Source organism: Lactuca saligna, chromosome 4 (assembly GCF_052625555.1).
Source record: "Lactuca saligna cultivar CGN05327 chromosome 4, ASM5262555v1, whole genome shotgun sequence".
NCBI classification, from domain to species: Eukaryota; Viridiplantae; Streptophyta; class Magnoliopsida; order Asterales; family Asteraceae; genus Lactuca; species Lactuca saligna.
In genome coordinates this window covers 79238829-79261213 of record NC_136420.1, presented here as the reverse complement: position 1 = coordinate 79261213, position 22385 = coordinate 79238829, and the positions used below count along the sequence as shown (strand labels likewise).

At 37.7% G+C, this 22385-nt stretch overlaps 1 protein-coding gene across 1 annotated transcript; it reads right to left on the bottom strand.

Moving 5' to 3' along the window:
* Positions 1-17300: 17300 nt before the first annotated feature.
* LOC145039785 (uncharacterized) lies at positions 17301-18504 on the bottom strand. The gene is made up of 2 exons (XM_078987795.1): positions 18102-18504; positions 17301-17983 (listed from the first exon to the last, which is right to left on the bottom strand). Exons 1-2 carry the CDS (start codon positions 18502-18504, stop codon positions 17484-17486), a joined length of 903 nt encoding a protein of 300 aa, XP_078843921.1. The 3' UTR covers positions 17301-17483.
* Between the last annotated feature and the right edge of the window lie 3881 nt (positions 18505-22385).

Sequence of the window (22385 nt, the reverse complement as noted above, 5' to 3'; positions counted from 1 at the left end):
TCTTAATTTAATTAATCTTAAACCATGTTATTGTGGATTTTTTAAACTTCTCTTTTAATTAAACACTTTAAATAATTTAATAAAGTCCATATGGTGTAATTGAACTATCCAAAGTGTCTAGGTTATTAAAAATTCAAAATTAAAACTATTTAATTAATTTTTAAGTTATAAACCCAAAAGATGCATCTTTTGAAACCTTTCAATTACTAGCTTTTTTAGAATTCAATATTACAAATTAAAACCTTTTAATTAAACTTCTCAAATTCCAAAACTTGAGGACAAGTTTTAAAAGTCTTCAAAAACTTTTGGATTCTAACTTGATGACAAGTTTTGTAACCATCCAAGACTCTTGAATTCCATAACTTAAAGAGTTATTTTGTTTCATGAATGAGACTTTTCAAGTTCCGTAACTAGAGGACAAGTTATGAAACTATTCAAGAAGCATTTAGATCAAACTTTAAACTAATAAAACAATCATATCATTTTATCTATTATTAAATTAGTCTAATTCAACTCTTGTAGCAAGATGATCTAAATTTTACAAATAATTATTTTTCATAAAATCAAGTAATTATCTTAAAATTTGACAATCATTGTGTTAATGGATGGGGATAACCATTACCATACCAACAAAATATAATTTTATGAACTAAAACATTTTATGGTAATGATCCTAATCCAAAACAGGCCAAAAACTCAAAATTTCTGCCAACAGATGATCTAACTCGTCGAGTCTGATAATGGACTCATCAAGTTCATCACTGATGGACATGGACTCATCGAGTTCATGTATGGACTCATCGAGTCCAACAGTTAGATTACAGTTTTTCAGGTTTTTTTAACTTTGAACAATTTTCAAATGCAACTATATAATAGAAAACTACCCATGGCTCTGATACCACTGTTGGGTTTTGTATACTATAACACTCCTATGGTGTACATACAACCTTAATAACTTTGGATCTAAGTTTTCTCTAGTTATACATGCAATAAAATTTCCAAAGCATGAAGCCTACAACTAGCATACAATTTTGGTACATGAATAATAAAACTAGTTAAAATAATACCTCCGTTTATAGCTTGTAGTTATTGGCCTTTCAAGAGCTTAGCATCTTAAGTATGATGCCTCAAATGGTTGACAAACACCATGAACAAAGGAGGACTTTGAGAGAGAGGTTAGACACTCCAAAATCGGCTATCTCTATTCCTAGAACACTTAGGGCCAATTTTAGCTAAGGGATAGCATATATATATTGTAGTATTCCAAGAATCATGGGTAAACCCTAATCCATACACATAGGTTATGATCCATATCTCATGTGGGCTAACTCTTCATGGATACTTACATAAACTTAGCATATCATGGATCAATAGCCCAAATAATATATATCATTGATTTACATAATTAGTCCCTGTTAATTTAATTAGTTTCCTTTGATCACTAAATTAATTCAAAATTAACTCTTGATAAATACTTATTAAATATTATGATTTCTAAATTAATATATTAAACTTATAATATATTAGTAAATCATAAATAGGCTCTTTCTCAAATGAACCATGCTACTCTTGGGTCAAGTACATATCAATTATAGTTATGGGCTTAGACACCTAATGCAACAGAAAATCCCCTATGCACTCTGTCTAATATTTAAACCAAGGAAAAAAAATTAATAGGACCCATTGAGCTCATCTCAAATTTAGTCTCCATCAGTTTCGGAATTCAGTAGTCAAACTAGGATTGGTTGATCCGAAAATGATATCATCTACATAGATTTGGATGATCATCAGATGGTCACCATCTTTCTTACAAAAGAAGGTTGGGTTGACCGAGAGTTGTTTAAACTTTGATTGTTTTAAGATTGGGGTAAGGGTTTCATACCATGCTTGAGGAGCTTGTTTTAAACCGTACATATCCTTATCCAAAATGCAGCAATGGTTTGGATATTTCTCGTTCACGAAATCTAGCGGTTTCTTTATGTAGACCGTTTCTTTTAACTCAACACTCAGAGAAGCACAATTTACACCCATCTGATAGAATTCGAAGTACTTGTGAGCTGCGTGGACGAGGAAAATGCAAACACATTCAAGCCTTGCAACTTGTGAGAGTGTCTCTTCGTAGTCTATGCATTCTTCCTGTCCTTTCACAACCAACCTAGATTTGTTCTGGATAACATTCCCTTCCTTGTCAAGCTTGTTATGAAACACCCATTTTAAACCGACCATAGAAGCATCTTTCGAAGTTGGAATCAATCTCCATACCTTGTTACGTTTGGATTCATTAAGCTCTTCCTTCATAGCTTACACCCAATCCAAGTGATCAAGAGCAACCTTTACGTTTTTAGACTTAATTTTGGAGATAAATTAGCTAAACATGCAAAATTCCATCTTTGAAATTAATGCAGTTAGATTCATTTTTTGTTGAGCTCTCGTGGGGACTCTTGAAGATGGTGCTCTGATGAATTGAGTTTTGGGATGATCTTTGGTCCATTTTATCAGTGGTGGGCACTTTGGATCATAAGTTGGGTCAAATTCGATATTGACATCTTCGAATTTTGATTGAACCTTTCGGAGTCGTTATTTTCATTGCCGTTCTCCCCCTAGGAGTTTGCATGCGATGCAATGTTTGGAATTGGATTCTCCCCCTGGATTGGAATATCTGAAATGACTTTAGGGTTTGAATTCTCCCCCTCAATCGGTGGATCGAATGTGGACGTTGAAGTGGAACCCTCCCCCTGGAATGTGGTAGAAGTAGGTTGTGCTTGGAGTGGAACTTCAAAAGTCTTCGGAATAACATTTTTAACTTCTGGATCCTCTGGAATTCATGGTTCAGATTCGAGATCTTTTGCAGCATCGTCGAGGATCATATTTAACTCATCCTGGTGATTATCCTTAGCCTTTGATTCGGAAGTGATGGCTTTATTAGGCTCATCATACAAATTCATGAATTCCTCATACAAGTTCATCAGAGGAATCGTTTTAGATGGTGTGGATTGAAAATCATCTGACACTTCTATAGATAGTTCTCATTAAAGGTGGCATAATAGGTTTCTTCAATTCGATTAGACTTCTTGTTTAGAACCATATATGCCTTCGAAGTAAGAGAATACCGTAAGAAGATTTCTTTGTCTGCTTTTATGTCAAATTTGTTCCTTTACTCTTAGGAGTTGAAAATGAAACACATGGAACCAAAAACATGAAAGAACTTAACGTTAGGATTTCGTTTATTGAGAATCTCATAAGGAGTGATTAAGAATATTTTTTTAATAAATGATTGATTTTGAGTAAAGCATGCGGTTCCAATCGTATCAGTCCAAAAATAGAGTGGTAAGTTCGCAAATGAAATCATGGTCCTCGCAGCTTCGCAAAGAGACCAGTTTCATCTTTCAATGACTCCGTTCTGTTGGGGAGTGTAAGGAGCAGAGAAGTTGTGAGAAACTCCTTTTTTAGTCAAGAATTCTTCAAACATTTGGTTTTTGAATTCAGTGCTGTTGTCACTATGAACGTTCCGAACTGGTTTTCACAATTGAAGTTCGATTAGCTTGATAAAATCCTTTAGCCTCGAGGTTACATTTGATTTCTGTTTAAGAAAGTAAACCCAAGTAAATCGAGAAAAATCATCTACAATATCCAAAATATACTTGTTACCACCAACACTCTTAATGGGAGATGGGCCACAAAGATTAATGTGTAAGAGTTCAAGTGGCTCGATAATTTTGGTATTGATAATTATGGAGTGACTCTTCTAACTTTGCTTTCCTAGTTCACAAGCTGCACACAGATGTTCCTTGTCAAACTTTAGAAGAGGGAGTCCTCGCACAAGGTCGCCAAGTACGAGTTTGTTGATGTCATTGAAATTTAAATATGAGAGCCTTCGGTGCCAAAGCCAACCATCATCCGAAGAAGCTTTCGAAAGAAGGAAAATGGCTGGCTTCTCGACTATTGGTTTAATGTTCAAAGGAAACATATCTCCTGTTGTTTTGTATTTTAATATCACCGCCTTTGTTTCCTTCTCAATTATTTATGATCCTTCATCATCAAAAGAAACCTTTAGCCCTGTACCTACAACCAATTGAGAAATGCTTATTAGGTTATGTTGTAGGCCTTCTACATAAGCTACCTTCTGAATAAAGAAGTCACCATTCGTTATCATGTCATATCCTTTAATCTCTTCAATGGAGTTATTTCCATACTTTAGTTTGCCACCATCCTTCAATGTTCGGATTTCCTTGAGCTCTACCCTCCTCCCTATCATGTGACATAAACAGCCACTATTGATGTACCATTCTGAGTCGTACTGTTCATCACGTATCACCTACAAAATTCAAAGAGATTTAGGAACCCAAAGTTGCTTGGATCCTTATGAGGTTTTATTAAGAACATGTAACACCTGAAAACCATATGGCTAATTATAGAAAGATAATAAGAAAATTGGAGGTCTGCTCGTCGAGTCTATGGGGAATAACTCGACGAGTAGGAACTGGTTTTTGGATGCTGGTAGAGAGACCTACTCAATGAGTAGGGAAGGACCAAATCGATGAGTTGGTCTAGGTTTGGGAAACCCTAGATTCGGGGTTTTGGACCCTATTTAAGCATCTTAATCTTCACTTCAGGGACTCATTTCCAACCTCCGTTGTCCAAACCCTAGATTTCGAAACCCTAATGGTTGTGAGCCATTTTTGATTGAAATTGTGTGATTTGAAGCTTGTAGAAGAAGAAGAAGAAGCTAGAGGAATCCAAGAAGAGATTGTAGATCCATAAGAAACATCTTATCGTCATCCTTTTCTGGTAATAAAGCTTCTAACTTTCCTAGTAGTCTCTTAGATCTCCATATGCTCTCTTTATAAGGGTTATGGTCCAAGAAGCTTAGTACTTGGGGAATAGAAGTCCCAAGTGACTTATCTTTCAGATCTGGGAACTAGAAGGGGTTCTATGGCATAAAGGTGCAAACTTTATATCCATGGAAGCCCCATCCAAGCTTTAAAGTGTTGTTATGGCCATTTAAGATCCAAAAGGCCATGAATGGAAGGAAAGCCTGATACTTTATGTTTCCAAATGAGGCTTAAGGCATACATCTATGTTATTATGCTTTAGCTTGGAGTATTATGGCTTTTCTATGTACTAAAGAACTAGGGTTTTAGCTAAACCCATCAAGAAGGACTAGTAGCAAGTAAAGTTGGAAACTTTACCCTTGAGAAGGAATTTTCTGTATGTAGAAGAAGGATGGAGTGTTGATCTGGAGAATAGGGGCTTAATCTGTTAAGATGGCCCAAATAGACTATGGGACTCGTTGAGTACACAGAGGAACCTGACGAGTTGAATCATGTTGTCCCAATTTCAGTTAGGGTAGAACTCGACATGTCTGTGAAGGGACTCGACGAGTTGATTCGACAAATCGCAACTATTAGTAGCCAAGGAACTCGGTGAGTTAGGAGGGTGACTCGACGAGTTTAATCGCGAATTCAAGGTTCTAATTTATAGATCTCGGCTAGTTGATGGAGCAACTCGACGAGTTGAGTCAACTTGGAGTGTTGACATTGACTTTGACTTTGACCAGGGGTAGAACAGTCATTTTACCCTAAGAAGGATTATCAGTTCTTAACTAAGTATTATGTTAGTAATGATAGCTCTGGGAGTCGAGTGATCAGTAGTTCGGAGATCTGCTAGCTAGCAGCGTGAGGTTTATTCATGGGATTCTGCAGTAAGCTTGAGAGGTGCGTTTTCTCCTGTAGGAATGGGTCTATGGCACCAATGACGGCCTATTTATGTATCTTAGTGTATACCGGATTCAGATACGATGTCTGGGTTAGCCCAATGTAGTTTGTATGCTTCCGAATTACAGTCCGACGTCGGGCGAGGCCCGGGGAAGGTTTATATATATGTTCCCAAACTACGGTTCGATGCCGAGTGGTACCCAAGGAAGGAATGCATGTTTAGCTATATTTATTGTCTTTGTGATACTTGTATGTGCATGGTAGGGAAGTGAGTGTGGATTGGGGGGGTGTATCTCATTACTATCTGAGTGTGGAGGGGGTTCCAAATCTCATTATTTGTAGAGTAGGGGCGGGGCCTAAAATAAGCGGGGCCTCGAGACTAGCAGTTTTAGTGTTGTGTATGTCTGTTATGTAGTAGCATGATATTGATTATATGTTTGTATGTATATAGCGAGCGGAGCCTAGAGACAAGAGGGGCCTGGTAGAAACATATTTGTATACCGAGCGGGACTCGATGCCAGGCGAGGCATGATGTCGGGTTCGTTAGATGTCGGGCGGGGCTGGAGGTAGCGGGCTAAGCCTAATATATGTCGTTATGTAATTATGTGTATCATATGTGGTAGTTTGGGGATACTTACTAAGCTTCGTACTTATGGTTTTCAGTTTTGGTTTCAGGTACTTCCAGTAGCAAAGGGAAGAGCTCGGGATGACTGCAGTGCATACACCATTGATTTAGCCTAGGATGTTTTTACTCTGATATTTTGACACGTGATTTTGATACAGTAATTAGTATGATGGTTTGAGATACATGAATTATAACTTTTATTGTGATGATTGATGAAATATTGTTTACTTAAATGATTTTAAAAGGAAATATTTTAACCGTATTTTTGGGATGTTTCAAGTTGGTATCAGAGCCTTGGTTTGAGGGATTCGGGCACACACTCACGTGTGTCTGGACTCAAACTGAGGACTTAGTATGAAAATTTTCAAAAGAAAATCATTTTTATAAAAATAATTTTAAAAAGGAGAAAAGAATTTTGAAAAGAGAAAAAGATTTTTGATAAGAGAAAAAGAACTTTGAAAAGAGAAAAGGGTGTCGTGCATGCAATTAGCCAAGCTCAAGTAAGTACTCTCAAATTACCCATACAAGTTTATGTTATTATATGTTTATGAGGTCTGCATGCTAGATTAGGACTAAAGATCTAGAAAGGATGCCTTATGTGCCTGTTATATGTGTATCAGCTTTTTGAACTGCATGCTAGTATAGATTAGTCAGTATGATGGCCTCATTAGTATATGCTTGATTAAGTGTACTCAATGCTCCAATGCTGCTTACTTTGGGCTTTTAGGAGTTCTAGTTATCTTTTTCTAACAAGTAAGTGAATATCTTAAGTTGCATAATTCGATTACTAAATAATTTTAGAAGGTTGGGTTTAGCCTTATTTCGTAGCTCTCGTTTGAGTCTAAGCATTATAGGGTAGAACCTCTCATTCGAAGAATTATTTAGTCTTAGTGATATGTAATGCTATTTGTGAGCAAGTTAGGAGGAGATAGCAGGGACTTCTTATGCAGCTGATGGCGGAGAGTAGGTTGGTGAACACCCTAGGGCAAGCCTAGGATGAGAGTAGTGCTAGAAGCAATAGTAGTAGTAATGAACTTGGTGGAGTCGAGGTTGTCCTTAAGGAAAGTATGGATTGATGTAGAAGGTAGTATGGGCCCATACTTCTAAAAGCAGAGGATCCGTACTCGAATCAAGGAAAGCTGAGATGAAATTATGAAACTTGTAGTGTGTGTGTAAACCGTCAATAGTGATGAGAATTCTGATGATTGTTGTGATATGTTGCAGCATGGTGACGTTACGTGGCAGTCCAGTGGGCAGTTCAAGTGCTGGTGAGGGTTCAGGCTCAAGCTTTGGAGTCGGGTAGTTGGATAAGCAGATGAGAGAGTTTATTTCAGCTGAGATTATGTGCAGTATTTCACACCAGACTCCTGTGATCTTTTGTACGGTCAAGGAGGTCATTATGGAGATTTTGGACGAGAGATTAGGTGCGACCTGCACCGAGATGGCAGCCATGATGGGAGCGCGCACATTGACATTCAGGGAGTTTAGAGCCTACGGAGCTCCAGACTATCATGGGGCTAAGGACCCCATTGCTAGGAGCCGGTGGTTGGATGATATCGCTACCGCCTTCCATTCTAGCCGGTGTCCCGAGGGGGACAAGGTCCGACTCGCCTCTTGTCTTCTGAAGGAAAGAGCGCGTGATTGGTGGAAGGATGTTGGACATGCTATAGGAGATGATGCCACGTTGGACGCGATGACGTGGAGTGACTTCTCGGCCAGGTTCGAGGCCAAATTTGCACCAGTTATTAAGGTGCAACAGTTAGAACGGGAGTTCCAGGACCTCCATCAGACTACAAAGACAGTGGCGGAGATCACTGCCAAGTTCATAGAGATAGACCTTCTTTTTCCGTAGTATCTGGCGGATGAGGAGATGAAGAAGGCTCGGTACCATGAGATGTTGAGGAGCGACATTAGACAGTTCATGAGCCAGTCCAACTATATGATCCTAGAGGATATGATCGCTCGATCCAGGGAGAGGGAGATTGACATAGAGGCAGATAGGAAGAGGAAACCAGACAAGGTGCATATATCCGTAGGATTGGGCAAGAGGCCCAAGACATCATATTCTAGATCGAGAGGTCATTAGGACCGTAGCTAATGTGGCAAGTGCGGCAGGACACACAAAGGTGCATGTAGGAGCAGTAGTGGTGGTGATTCTGGTTGCTTCAAGTGTGGACGGATCAGTCATTTTAGCAAGGATTGTACCACTACCACCACATAGGGATCAGATCTGATCTGCTTCCATTGTAGTCAGTAGGGCCACAAGAAGGACCAATATCTGAGTTTGGCTGCAGCGGGACATGTGATAGCACCTGCCCCTGTGACATTAAGGATCACCGATGGCCGTCAGGGCTAGGCAGAGGCGCCTGCGACAAGGAGCATGATTTTTGAGTTGGCTACAAATGAGAAACGTGCAGCTCCCGATGTTGCAGGTGTGTATCTTTTGCTTTCCTATCAGTTTTTATTTATGATATTATTATTATTTTCTTGCATCCATATAAGTGGTTGTATCTTGGGAATTATACTTGCTACCTATGTTCGTATTATATGTCATCTGCATACCATGGGTCTTAGGGTAGTAATGTGCAGACGTCTCCGTATAAGTGGACTCTCAGGATGCAATAGTTGTAGCAAGTGTGATTGGAACCCGACAAGTGTTCCGATAGACATTAAGAGTCTTATTGTTTTAGTGTCGATTAGTTGTGGGAACACTACCAGTGGTAAGCGTTGGTTGCTAGCAATATTGATCACCAGATTATACGAAGGATTAGAATTCTTTCCAGTCGGGCGTACTGTAAGATGTTAGTTGAACCAAAGCAGGGGAGAGTTCTCCAAGAGTTTAGGAGCAGAAGGAAGTGTGGATTAGGAGGAATTGCATTCTCATTATAAGGGAAGGCAACCCATGTGGCTGATTGGATTGAGGCGTATGTGATTTGGGAGTTTGGGAAACTTCCAAACGCAAGGTTTGCGTTGTTTTTTGATAGCTATCTTAGGAATCAGGATAAGGATCCTAGTCAGGATGCAAGTTCAGCCAGGATAATGGGTCAAGTGCATGATCAGCGTGAGAAGTGTGTTAGACTATTGGATAGCCATAACATTTACTAGTAGTCAGACAACGTGGAAATGTTGTAAGATGGTGGGTTCGCTGCAACATTCATTAGCAGCCAGTTAGCAGGGTGTGGGTGAGACTCGGATCTCCTAGTTAGCGGAGTGTAGGCGGGGGCCTGCATCGCCTAGTTAGCATGGTGTGGGCGAGGCCCGTATTTCCTAGTTGTATATCCTTAGATAGGTGAGACCTGGGAGCAAGGTTGCTCGGGAGTATGGTTTGGGTGAGACATGTGGGAAAGGCCTGTGCGATAGTAGTAATACAGGTGGGACCTGGCAGAGACTGTGAGGTCAAGATACAAGATCGGGAATTCTAGGATTTATAGATCATGAGTGGCAAGATGGATAGAGCAGTTTTGATAGCCGAGGATTTCTTTGGAAGCCGCTAGGAGCGAATGTGAGGGCGATCATTGGTTTTGTTACCAGGTGGAATCCGGTATTCCAGATAGTGGACATATAAGTTGGACCTGGGAGGTCCCAGTTTCTTTGGAAGGTAGGCAGTAGGTAGCGTGATGTTCGGACAAAAATAGTGATTATGAGGATTCTAGTGCGTGAGGTAGCTTGGGTATCAGAAGGGCGAAGACACTTACAGTTGGATTTGATAATCTCAAAGTAATTGATTTGACCCTGTTGCGCAACTTTTGTCTGAGTCTAACCGTTGCAGGGATGGATCTTTTACTCGAAGGATTATCTGAGCCTTCTAGCAAATATAAGTACCCTACAGCTGGTTATAGACAGGGATTGTGTTTCTGATGGTAGCATCGAGATAATAAGGGTGAGAAGTTTTATAATTGAACACTTATGAGATGAGGTTTTGGCATGATAGTTTTTGGAGCATAGGTGGTCTGTTAGGAAGACAGACCATTATAGATTCATATCTAGGAAGGACAAAAGTAGTTTTCTATATGACAGTGCGGATGATATTTCATCAAGTTCGGAAGGTTTCGATGGTTGGGTTTAGTTTCCTTGGGAAGGTCATTAATTATGCAGGGTGATAGTAGTACTTCTAGGATGGTGAGTGCTGGTGGCGCTCGGAAACACCAGTGGTCTAGGACAGGTAGGAGGAAAGTTGTGGGTGTGGGGCGTGGGATGTTTGAGGGATAGGTGATTGTAGTGGACTTCGAGGATGAAGTCCAGTTTAAGTGGGGGAGAATTATAACACCTGGAAACTAGAAGGCTAACTAAGGAAAGATAATAAGCAAATTGGTTGTCTACTCGTCGAGTCCATGTGGAATAACTCAACGAGTAGGAACTTGTTTTTTGACGCGGGTAGAGAGACCTACTCAACGAGTCGGGGAGGACCAACTCGACGAGTTGGTCTTGGTTTGGGAAACCCTAGATTCGGGGTTTTGCACCCTATTTAAGCATCTTAATCTTCACTTTAGGGCCTCATTTCTAGCCTACATTTTCCAAACCCTAGATCTCGAAACCCTAATGCTTGTGAGCCATTTTTGAGTGAACATTGTGTGATTTTAAGCTTGTAGAAGAAGAAGCTAGAGGAATCCAAGAGGAGATTATATCTCCAAAAGAAACATCTTATCATCATCCTTTTCTAGTAATAACGCTTCTAACTTGACTAGTAGTCTCTTAGATCTCCCTATGTCCTCTTTATGAGGGTTTTGGTCGAAGAAGCTTAGTACTTGGGGAATAGACGTCCTAAGTGACTTATATTTCAGATCTGGGATCTAGAAGGGGCTCCATGGAATAAAGGTGCAAACTTTATGTCCATGGAAGCCCCATGCAAGCTTTAAAGTGTTGTTATGGCCTTTTAAGCCCCAAAAGGCCATGCATGGAAGGAAAGCCTGAGACTTTACATGTCCAAATGAGGTTTAAGGCCTAGATCTTTGTAATTATGCTTTATCTCGGAGGATTATGACTTTGTGGACAAGATCTATGTCCTAAAGAACTAGGGTTTTAGCTAAACCCATTAAGAAGGACTAATAGCTGGTAAAGTTGGAAAATTTACCCTTGAGAAGGTATTTTCTGTATCTAGTAAAAGTATGGAGTGTTGATATGGAGAATAGGGAATTAATCTGTTAAGATGGCCCAAACAAACTATGGGACTTGTCGAGTCCACATAGGAACTCAACGAGTTGAATCATGTTGTCCCGATTTCAGTTAGCATAGAAGTCAACGAGTCTGTGAAGAGACTCGACGAGTTGATTCGATAAATCGCGACTATGCGTAACCAGGGAACTCATCGAGTTAGGAGGGTGACTCAACGAGTTGGATCGTGAGTTCAAGGTTTTGATAGATGGAACTCGACGAGTTGATGGAGCAACTCGGCGAGTTAAGTCAACTCGGAGTATTGACTTTGACTTTGACCAAGCGTTGACTTTGACATGGGTAAAATGGTCATTTTACCTTAAGAAGGATTATCGGTTCTTGACTAAGTATTATGTTGGTAATTATAGCTCGGGGAGTCGAGTGATCATCAGTTCATAGATTTGCCAGCTAGCAGCGAGAGGTTTATTCGTAGGATTTTGCAGTCAGCTTATGGGGTGAGTATTCTCTTGTAGGAACGATTATAAGGCTCCAATGTCATCCCGTTATGTATCTTAGTGTATACCGGATTTAGATCCGATGCCGAGGTTATCCCGATGTAGTTTTTATGCTTCCGGATTATGGTCCGATGCTGGGCGAGACCCGAGGAAGGTTTATATGTATGTTCCCATACTACGGTTCGATGCTGAGTGTTACCCAAGGAAGGAATGCATGTTTAGTTATAATTATTGTCTTTGTGATACTTGTATGTGCCTGGTAGGGAAGTGAGTGTGGGCGGGGGCCATATCTCATCACTAACTGAGTGTAGAGGGGGTTCCAAATCTCATTATTAGCATAGTAGGGGGAGGGCCCAAGATAGGCGGGGCCTTGAGAATAGCAGTTTCAGTGTTGTGTTTGTTTGTTATGTACTAGCAAGATATTGATTATATGTTTGTATGTGTATAGCGGGTGGAGCCTAGTAGAAACAAATCTGTATACCGAGCGGGGCTCGATGCCAGGCGGGGCCGGAGGTAGCGGGCTAGGCCCAATGCATGTGGTTATGTGATTGTGTGTATGGAATGTGGTAGTTTGGGGAGATTCACTAAGCTTCGTGCTTACAATTTTCAGTTTTGGATTAAGGTATTTCCAGTAGCAACGGGAAGAGCTCGGGATGACTGCAGTGCACATACCATTGATTTATCCTGGGATGTTTTTACTCTGATATTTTGACATACGATTTTGATACAGTAATTAGTATGATGGTTTTGAGATACATGAATTATGACTTTTATTGAGATGATTGATGAAATATGGTTTACTTAAATGATTTTAAAAGGAAATTTTTGTAACATATTTTTGGGATGTTTCAGAACAGGAAATGTTATAGAACCATCTACTAAATAAGATCTCTTTATTAAGGTTGAATTCTATCCTTTCATTATTCTGAAAGCAATGATCCTTTCATCATTGGGATTTCTTTTAAAAGGAATTTTTGTTTGTTTTTAAGTTATTTGATACTTGACAACCTTTTTAGCAATTTTCTTTTCCTCATTTTTCAGCTGAGCTTCGTAATCCTTGGAAGAGATATTGGGTTCTAAAATTAGTTCTCCTTTGCCTTTAACATGTTTTGATGTATTGGCAGTTTTTAAAAAATTCAATTTAGGAGAAAAATCTGGTTTAACCTTTCAAATGGTTTCAAAACTTGAGATTTTGCATTATTTTTGGGTTTCACAACTGGTTTTTCAACCGTAGGTTTCTTAACCTATTTCGAAACAGAATTTGGTTTAGAACTCTGAACAAGATTCGATTTTACATTTCGAACTGGAGCTTTTACTAAACGAACAACATTTTAATTAAAAAATGACTTTTCCACAATTGTTTCCAAGCTTGTTGATTTTTCTTGTATCTATTGTTCAGTTGCCTTTTCTTTGCAATCATTTCTTCAGCAGATAATTGAACCTTAGATCCAGGATTTTGCTTTCGGATCTTAGGACAGGACGTTTCAGAAGAGGTTTCGCATGGGACATCTTTGGTACCATTGGGACTTTCCTGATTACAATAGGGATTGACCTAATTGATGTGATTTGAGACATATCTAACTTTCATCTTCCAAGAGGTCAATACAGGCAGACCTCTTGTCTCATCTGCATTATCTATAGGACCATCCCAGAAAATTTTGGGAGAACCATCAACATTATCATCATTAACAGTGACTATTAGTTCTGGAGTGTCTTTTGTGTCCAGTCTAGTTGTTACAAACACTTGGTTCAGAATTGTTTTGACTTTTGGGAACATGGCAGCCTTTTCTTTTAATACACCTGAAACTTTATTTTCTATAGTATGAACACATTCAATAGAGTTTTAAGAAATTAACTTATTCTTAGGTTCAGATTCATTTAAACAAAAACCGAACAATCAATCTCATTCTCTATATAAATTTCACTCATGTCACTCTCATCAAATACAGAAACATTGTTAGCATCAAAAGTGTTTTCTGAACTCAATTTCGTGCACAACGAGTCAATTGTTTGTACAGTATCAAATTTTATTTTCTCTTTATCTTTTTCATCCAAAACTTGTTTTAACGTGTTCTTATGGTCTTTGGATTGTATGTAGGCTTCAATTTTGTCAAGTCCAACTTGTTATGCATCTGAAACCTCTTTGGAAGAGACTATGGACTTGCACTTGTAGCACTCTGCATCAGTTTCATCCTCTTTCAATTCGAGAAAGAGCAAAATCATTTTGTGTATCTTTTTGAATATTTCACAATCAAGATGCAGTTGGGTAATGTTAAAATCTAATCATTTTGCAATCAAACAAAAAATATTCCTTTGTTTTAAAAGTGCTAAATTATCTTGTTTCAAATAAATGACATCATCACTAGAACTAGTCAACTCTAACTCCAGCTTCTATATCCACATTCGTCTATCTTCCCTTTTACATGTTATCCTGCTGATTTGATCAGTTAGGCTAGAATTGTTTATAAGAGTTCTCTTTAAACTATCACTAAAACTAGAGAAAGTATAATTCAAATCATTTAATTCAGATTCATAAAGTGTAGCTGGAATATTAAGAGATTGAAGTATGCAGTGTACCTTGTTGATGACATTTTAACACTCCACCTTTTCTGAAACAGGTCTCGTTGCGAAACAGATTTCAATAGGACGACCTGCATCCATTGCGAATCCCTTCTGCTCCGAGACTTTGCTTTGTATCATTAGAAATTTCCTAGCATACTCCTGCGCAACAACCTTCGCAACAAAGCATTCACCATGAGTCGGATTTTGGACCTCTTCATCTTCCGAATCAGTTGACCATACCTCAACTTGTCCAAACTCATCCCCTATCCTCCTATACGATCAAAGCAGGTTTCACATTGTCTTTATTCTTTCTCTTCCTCAACTCTTCTATCTTCATAAGATGGTAAGCTTCATTCTTTTCTTCTTCCTTCTTCTCATTCATCTTTCTCAGCATGCATTCTTTGGCAAAATGGTTCTTGCCATGGTAGTTGTTACAATCGTAACCTGAATCACCAAACAATTTTTATCTTGGTTTTCCTCATCCGTTTGCAAGCCTTTGTAGCTCTCATCCCTAGACTTCTCAGAATTGAAGTTTCCTGCCATGTTTCTACCCTTGAATCGACTGAAGTTCTTTTTAATGAACCTTTTGGGATTAGAAACCATCATAACATTTTCGTCCTTAGTGGGACCATAATCCGAGAGGTTGGATTCTGAATCTTCTTCTGTGACCTTTTTTACATTGCAACCAGGGCCAACGATCCCATGTTAGACACAATTTTCACGTCCTTCATCACTTCGTCTTCGTGAGATCTAAGGATTCCCACTAGCTTCGCCAAGAATAACTCTTGAACTGTTCATGAGCTTTCACAGTTGATACAACTTCTTTCCATTCAGATCGTAAATCATTCATAAATGTAACTTTCTTCTCAATCTTTTCACGCTTAAGATTGTGCTTAAGCATCCTGCTCAGTAGATGATTGAAGCGATTAAAAGTCTGATCAAGTTTCTCACCAGTCTTCTAAACAAAAGCACCAAACTCTGACAAAAGCTAGGTTTGTACAGAGTGTTCTAGATCTGCATCGCTTGAGTAGAGTTCGTTCAACCTATCCCATATTTCCTTGGCTATTTCACAAGCACTAACGAGACGAAATGTGTCCGGAGTCAAAGCAAACCTAATTATTCTCATTGCTTTTATGTTACTCATGAACTTTTTTTCATCTTGTGCAACGTCCTTAATGTTAAGAAGAAGTTCATTGTCTTCAGCATGAGTCTTAATGGTTTTTCTTATACTAGAGTGCATGAAGGTCTCCTTTGTCATTAGTTTCCATATTAGAGTTCCATGTTCTTCAAGAACAAGAACGTAGTCTTCAAAGTGTAGAGCCCAAACTTCATAGTCATGTGGGAAAAGGGTTGTGATCCTGGTAGTCGATCCAATGCTACTAGAAAGATTGAAAGAAAAAGTGTATGGATCTTTTGGATTCATCTTTAACAAGATTATTAAAACTGTAATGAATAAGATATGTAAAATACTAATCGAGATTAGGGTAAAACAAACGACCCAAATCTAATGTCTACAATCGATGAAAACGATGGAGACAGCTAGAACAGATCTGATAAAAACTCAAAACCCTAGTATGTTCGACAGAATAAAATAATGATTGATAGATTCAAAACAGCTTAGTTGAATCAAACAATAAGAACAATGATTGAATGTGATTGAAAGAGTGTCGAATGCTTTATTATCAATATCTTAGAAGAGTTCGATAAGAACTTCTTTGTAAAGATACATAGGGCTCACAAAAACATTAACCCTAAAACGATACATGCATGCATTATTTATAGTCTAACCCAAGCACAATAATGACGGATGGACAAGCCCAATCCGCTAATAATAATAAAGACTAAATACATGCATTATTAATTTGACACAACACTATAAACAACCCAACATGATTGCCCACAGATCAGGTCTCTAAACTCACTTTGGTCAGGCTACATTTCTTCATCATCGCCTCGTCCATATGAAGTACAAATCAACATCATCAACAACAACAAAATTATGCGAGAGAGAGGGGGGGGAGAGAGAGAGAGGGGGAGAGAGAGAGAGAGAGAGAGAGAGAGAGAGAGAGAGAGAGAGAGAGAGAAAGAGAGTAGTTGGTGGTGAATCGGCGTCAAAATCATCAGCTCATACTTGATCGAAGGATCAAATGGCAAGAGGAGTTGCTATATGAGAGCCTCATCACCCTCGCCGGAGTCTCATTTGCTTGAGCAAAAAACAACGTTACGCCTCAATATCCTCTCTATTTATATGCAGAGTTTGGAGAGATAAAGGGATACGAAAGAACCATGGAAGAGAACATGGGGAGAAGAAGGGGGGAAATTGCAGGTTAATTGCCAATTGTAAAACGTAGGGAGAAGGAGAGGGTCTTCGAACCCGATTGATGGAACTGCACACAACCTTAAATATTGAGTTTAAGCGTCTGAGATTAAAGCTTTCACGAGTTTCAACGGCTGTGATATAAACGACGATTTTCCACTCACCGTTGTCCATATTATTAATAATTAAAAACCACCGAATTAAAAAAAAAAAAAAAGTATTGACATAAGTACTATCATAAGTTAGTTAATAACTATTTAAGTTAAATTGTAGTGATTAATTACCTCAATTTCAAATGAATTTCAAATGAATATGATATAAGATAAGAATTATCATAAACAATTTTCATTTAGCCGACCTAAATTAAAAAATTCGTAGTATTATAGATTATTGATTATAAATTTTAAATTTTAAAATTTAGATATTATCAAAATTAAAAAATAAAAATAAAAATAAAATAAAAGAAGTACGGAAAATAATGAACTAAACCATTTTAAACCAAATTGGTTATTTTACATCCACGTTCTCATAAGAATGAACTAGAGATGAATTTAATTACAATGAGATATCTGAAGTCAAAATCCCCCTAAAACATATTTAACAATCAATCTGATCTTATAGCTAATAATTACTTCAACTACAAAATGATCAAAACTACCTTAACATGCTCCGTTCATTATCATGGTCAAACTGCCCATTTTCGAGCCAAGTCCAGTCCTAGCAAAATCGTATGTGCGTCCATGACAGCAAGTTTCAGGCGTCCACATAAACCCTTCGATTTTATGCTCATTTACATTCAAATCTGTCGTGTTTTTAGTAGAGAACTCATTGGTGGTTCTTTTGTAAGTACCAAACCATTTAGCTTGGACGTACTCCCGTCGCTTCCATGGTGGCACCGCCATTTTCCTTTGGTTCATCGTCTTCTTTACAGCTCTGCTCATTATTCTCACCACCTCTTTCATCTCCTCCACTTTGCAAACTGAAATTTGAGGCAGAATCTCGAGCAACGAAGTGTAGTTATCAGTAGGCCGGGCTGTCTCGAATTCTTCTGAGAGAGATATGGTGATTATGTAACGAGTTCCGGCGACATTAACGTCGACGTATTCGTATTCACCGGAGATGAGCCGGCCTTTCTTTTCCCACTTGGATTTGCAAAGACCTGCGTATATTATATATATGCCATTGTTAATTATCATGATCACTACATGATTAAATAATGTATAAAAATATAAAAATAAATAATGTATAAAAATATAAAAATGGAAAGAAAATAGTACCGGCGTCAAGACCCTGATCACGGAGACGAGCCATTAATAGCCGTTTAGATCCTGGCACCGGTAGTGGCGATGAGTTAACTTCCTTCACGCGCCGCCATGCTTTTTCAACTTGAAAAAGAAGATCTTTCTTCACAGGATCACCCTTTTGAGTTCGAAATAATCTCTCCAGTGATTCCTTAGCTTCCTCCGTATCATCATCAATCTCATTAGAATTACATTCATCGCTGATTTTCATATCAAAAGCTGTGTCCACTACGCCATCGCCGTTCTCAATATATGAATTTACCAAATCAGACAAATCCTTCACTGTCTCCGACGAGTGCTCGCTGCCGCTGCTGTCGCAGTCCCTAACCTTGGCAACCACATGATCAAATACCTCCGCCACTCTCCGAAACCTCCCCATTTTTCCGATATTCAACAGTAAGCGGTCCTATTTAAAGCCTGAAAAATGTGAGAAACAGTTTTCGCTTGAGACCGACGAATCAATAATGAAGATAGAATGTTGACACTATGGTGCAATTACATGAAGTCATCTCTATATATACACTGTACACACGCGATTAGGATTTAAATGAATATAGTCTAGTGGGGTGAATGAGAATGAATGAGGATGTTCTCATCTAGGTTCAATCTTTGGTAATGAGCATGGTATTAATAGTTATCGATTAATCTACTTTCCTTTGATTTCTTAAATGTATTATTAGGGTTTAATGAATCATAAATACTTTATTTTCTACTTTAAGTGTATAGGACATACCATCACACCATCACTTTTGTGTAACATTAATGAATCATAAATACATTATATTGTAATCTATAAATATCTTTGGGATTAATGAGAATGTATCACGGAATATTCTAAATATCCTTTTATGTAACATTAAAATTGTTTGAAGATAAAAGGTATAATGGTTATTTTTTATTTTTAAATTAACTGCTGAGTTGTTAACATAGATATTTATATCGTAATTTATAAATATCTTTGGGATTAAGGAGTATGTATCACGGAATATTCTAAATATCCTTTTGTGTAACATTAATTGCTGAGTTTATTATTTATTTATTTATTTATTTTTAAAGAAACAAAAATGATATTATAAAGGAAACACCTCAATAGCAAGTAGCTAAGCTAATAGAGGCCCCTAACCAAGTACATGAATAGAGAGAAAGTAAATGAATTACAGGTAACTCAAATAAAAGGTGAAACAATCCAATCTTCCCAACTATAGAATTCACCATTGCCCCTATTTTTTATCCAGATAAACACAATGGACTTAATGTTCTCGACAACTTTACGCGGATTTGAGAATCTCGCATGAAACAACCTTTCGTTTCTGTTTTCCAAAGCATCCAAATCAGACCATAGCAGATAGTAATGAGTTGCTTTCGTTTTTTTGGATTATTTCCCCATTTAGCCGCAAAGTCCACAATATCCACCACTTCGTTTACTTCAATCGAAATAATCCCACACTACCTGAAAATCATCTATTGCACCATTATCGCAAATGTGCAGCTAATAATAATATGGTTGGCACATTCAGTCGCGTCAATATATGAACCACATAGAGTCGAGTCAAGATTAAGACCTCTGTGAGATAATGCCATCGCAAAAGGAATCCGTCCTTGCATAGCTCTCCACACAAAGCAAGTTACCTTTATGGGGACAAGCTTACTCCATTTGATCTTAACCTATTGATTGTTGATGGGTAGAGTTTGGTCAATCTTTTGCCTTAGCATGTGCACCATATAGTTTCCATCAGGGCTTAGTTTGCATTTAATCTCATCCTGACCAGGTTGTAGCCGAATAGTTGTGATGACATTTGTCAAATTCTCCAACTCGGTAGTTAAGCCCACATTTGTTGGACAAGAACTCCATTTCCACTTGATTCCATCTGCAAGTATCTGAATACTTACTGTACACCGTTTCTTAGTTTCAAGAGCATAAAGTGAAGGGAATGCAATCTTTAATTTACAGGTTCCAATCCAAAAATCATGCCAAAATTAGGTGTTATCCCCAGATTGATCACCTGCTGAAATATATCATCAAAACTAAGACCCAACCTTTCAATGTCCTTCTTAGTCCCCGATATGCTGTTCCATACACCAGATTTTTGTTTTCTTGACAATTGCTCAACCGGTTTATTAGATAAATGATGAATTCCTGAAATAACCTTGCACCATAAGGATGAAGATTCGTTTCTCAACCGCCACCACCATTTCACCATAAGAGCTATGTTAAGTGCTTTAATGGACCCAACTCCTAGACCACCATTCTCTTTAGATGCTATAACTTTCTCCCATGACACCCAATGTATCTTTTCCTTTTCTTCGTTTCCGCCCAACAAGAATTTTCTCCTCAACTTTTCTAGAACAGGTGCTTTAAAAAGTGATAGATAGTATGTTGGGAGATTCCCCAACACAGCTTTGATGAGTGTTAAATGCCCTCCGAAGGAGAGAGTTTTTGCTTTCCATTTGGAGAGTTTTGCTCGTAATTTCTGAATTATTAGGGACCAGTACTTTTGAGATTCAAGTTTGCACAAACTGGAACACCAAGGTAGGTGAATGGAAAGGATCCAACTTCACACCCCAGGAGACCGGCCCGATGTGTGATTTCAGAAGTGGGAGCCCCAATGCCATAAACTTTGGATTTATTAAAGTTTACCTTGAGGCCGACGAAACTTGAAAACATTTGAGTATGCTTGCAAGGTTTTTGAGGTTGGAATGGCACCATTCTCCAACGAATAAAGCGTCGTCCGCATAAATTAACTGAGAAATAAATGGACCATTACCAGGAGCACGAGTTGATGACAAACATCCAGAAATCCAGACTCTCCATTTGTTCCCAAAACCCATTTGGGCTAGAACTGAATCTAAGTACTCCCAGTTAATTGAGTCGAAAGCTTTCTCAAAATCGACCTTGAATAAAAGGATTTTTTTTCTTAATACTTTTCGCCCAAGAGCATATTTCAATAATTATTAGAGGACCATCCAAAATATTCCTTCCTTTGACATAACTTAGATATTTGTAGACTAAAAATGCAATGAAACTAAGTTTTAAGGACTCTAAATAAAAATAATGAAACATATGGATTTTGTCCCGAGGAGGGTTGAATCACAAATATAAATTAATAAAATTTAACGCCGGATAATCATAAAAATAATAGTTTGACAACATAATTCTTTTAACAATAAATTATGCATACATTCTTAAAATACCAATGTGGAGCCGTAGTCCCCTCACTTTTTAATACACACAACACCATTTCGGCATAATGATAATATCAGATACAAACGTTAAATACTTCTTCAAAGTAATAATATTAATAATCATCATGTTATTTTATTTTGTGTCCATTAAAACTAATTATTTTTTGAAATTTGTAAATTAAGGATTTGTAAGTGGATAACCCAGAAAAACCGGTTGCAAAGACTATACTAAAGGGCTTTCAACCCAACCATTTGGAACATAGGCGCATATATGAGTAGATACCATCACACCATCACTCTTTCATTCTACATATCGGTAATGTTTTATCATAGACAACTAAATATCCTCCTACATTTTCTTCATATTTATCTTTCTATCCATATAAAACCGTGATATGTATCATATTTAAATAAGATTATCATTAATTTAATATACTTGTCATCATTTCAAACGGATAGAAAGATATGTAATATATAGGAGGATATGTAGCAAAGAAAAATAGAATGATATTCATATACAACTCCTTTAGTCGTCATTTCATTTTGGAGGGTATACCACCATTCTTTTACCCTACATCACCACAGCCCCCCTCAAATTTTCATATCATTTTGTTTTGGAGGGCATAACACCACAACATCACACTCTTTCAATCCACATCAAACAACCATCTTTTATATTTTTGGAGGGTATACCAGCACCACACCGTCACCCCTTTTCACCAACTTCTTTATATATATATATATATATATATATATATATATATATATATATATATATATATATATATATATATATATATATATAACACAAATTTTCATTGAAAATTAAATTTAGCAACGCCTTTTCACCAACGTTATTTATTTATTTATTTATTTTACATTACACTGTTTTAAAACATTTATTAAAAAAAAATATAAATGTAACAATAATATAACATAAAAACTTCATTGAAAATAAAATTAGCAAACATTAATTAACGGAATACGACAGGGTAAATTTATATACACTACCCTCTTTACTAATTGAAGCCCGTCTTCGTAACACTCGTTTTCCAGAATGGTTCGGTTTAGGGCATT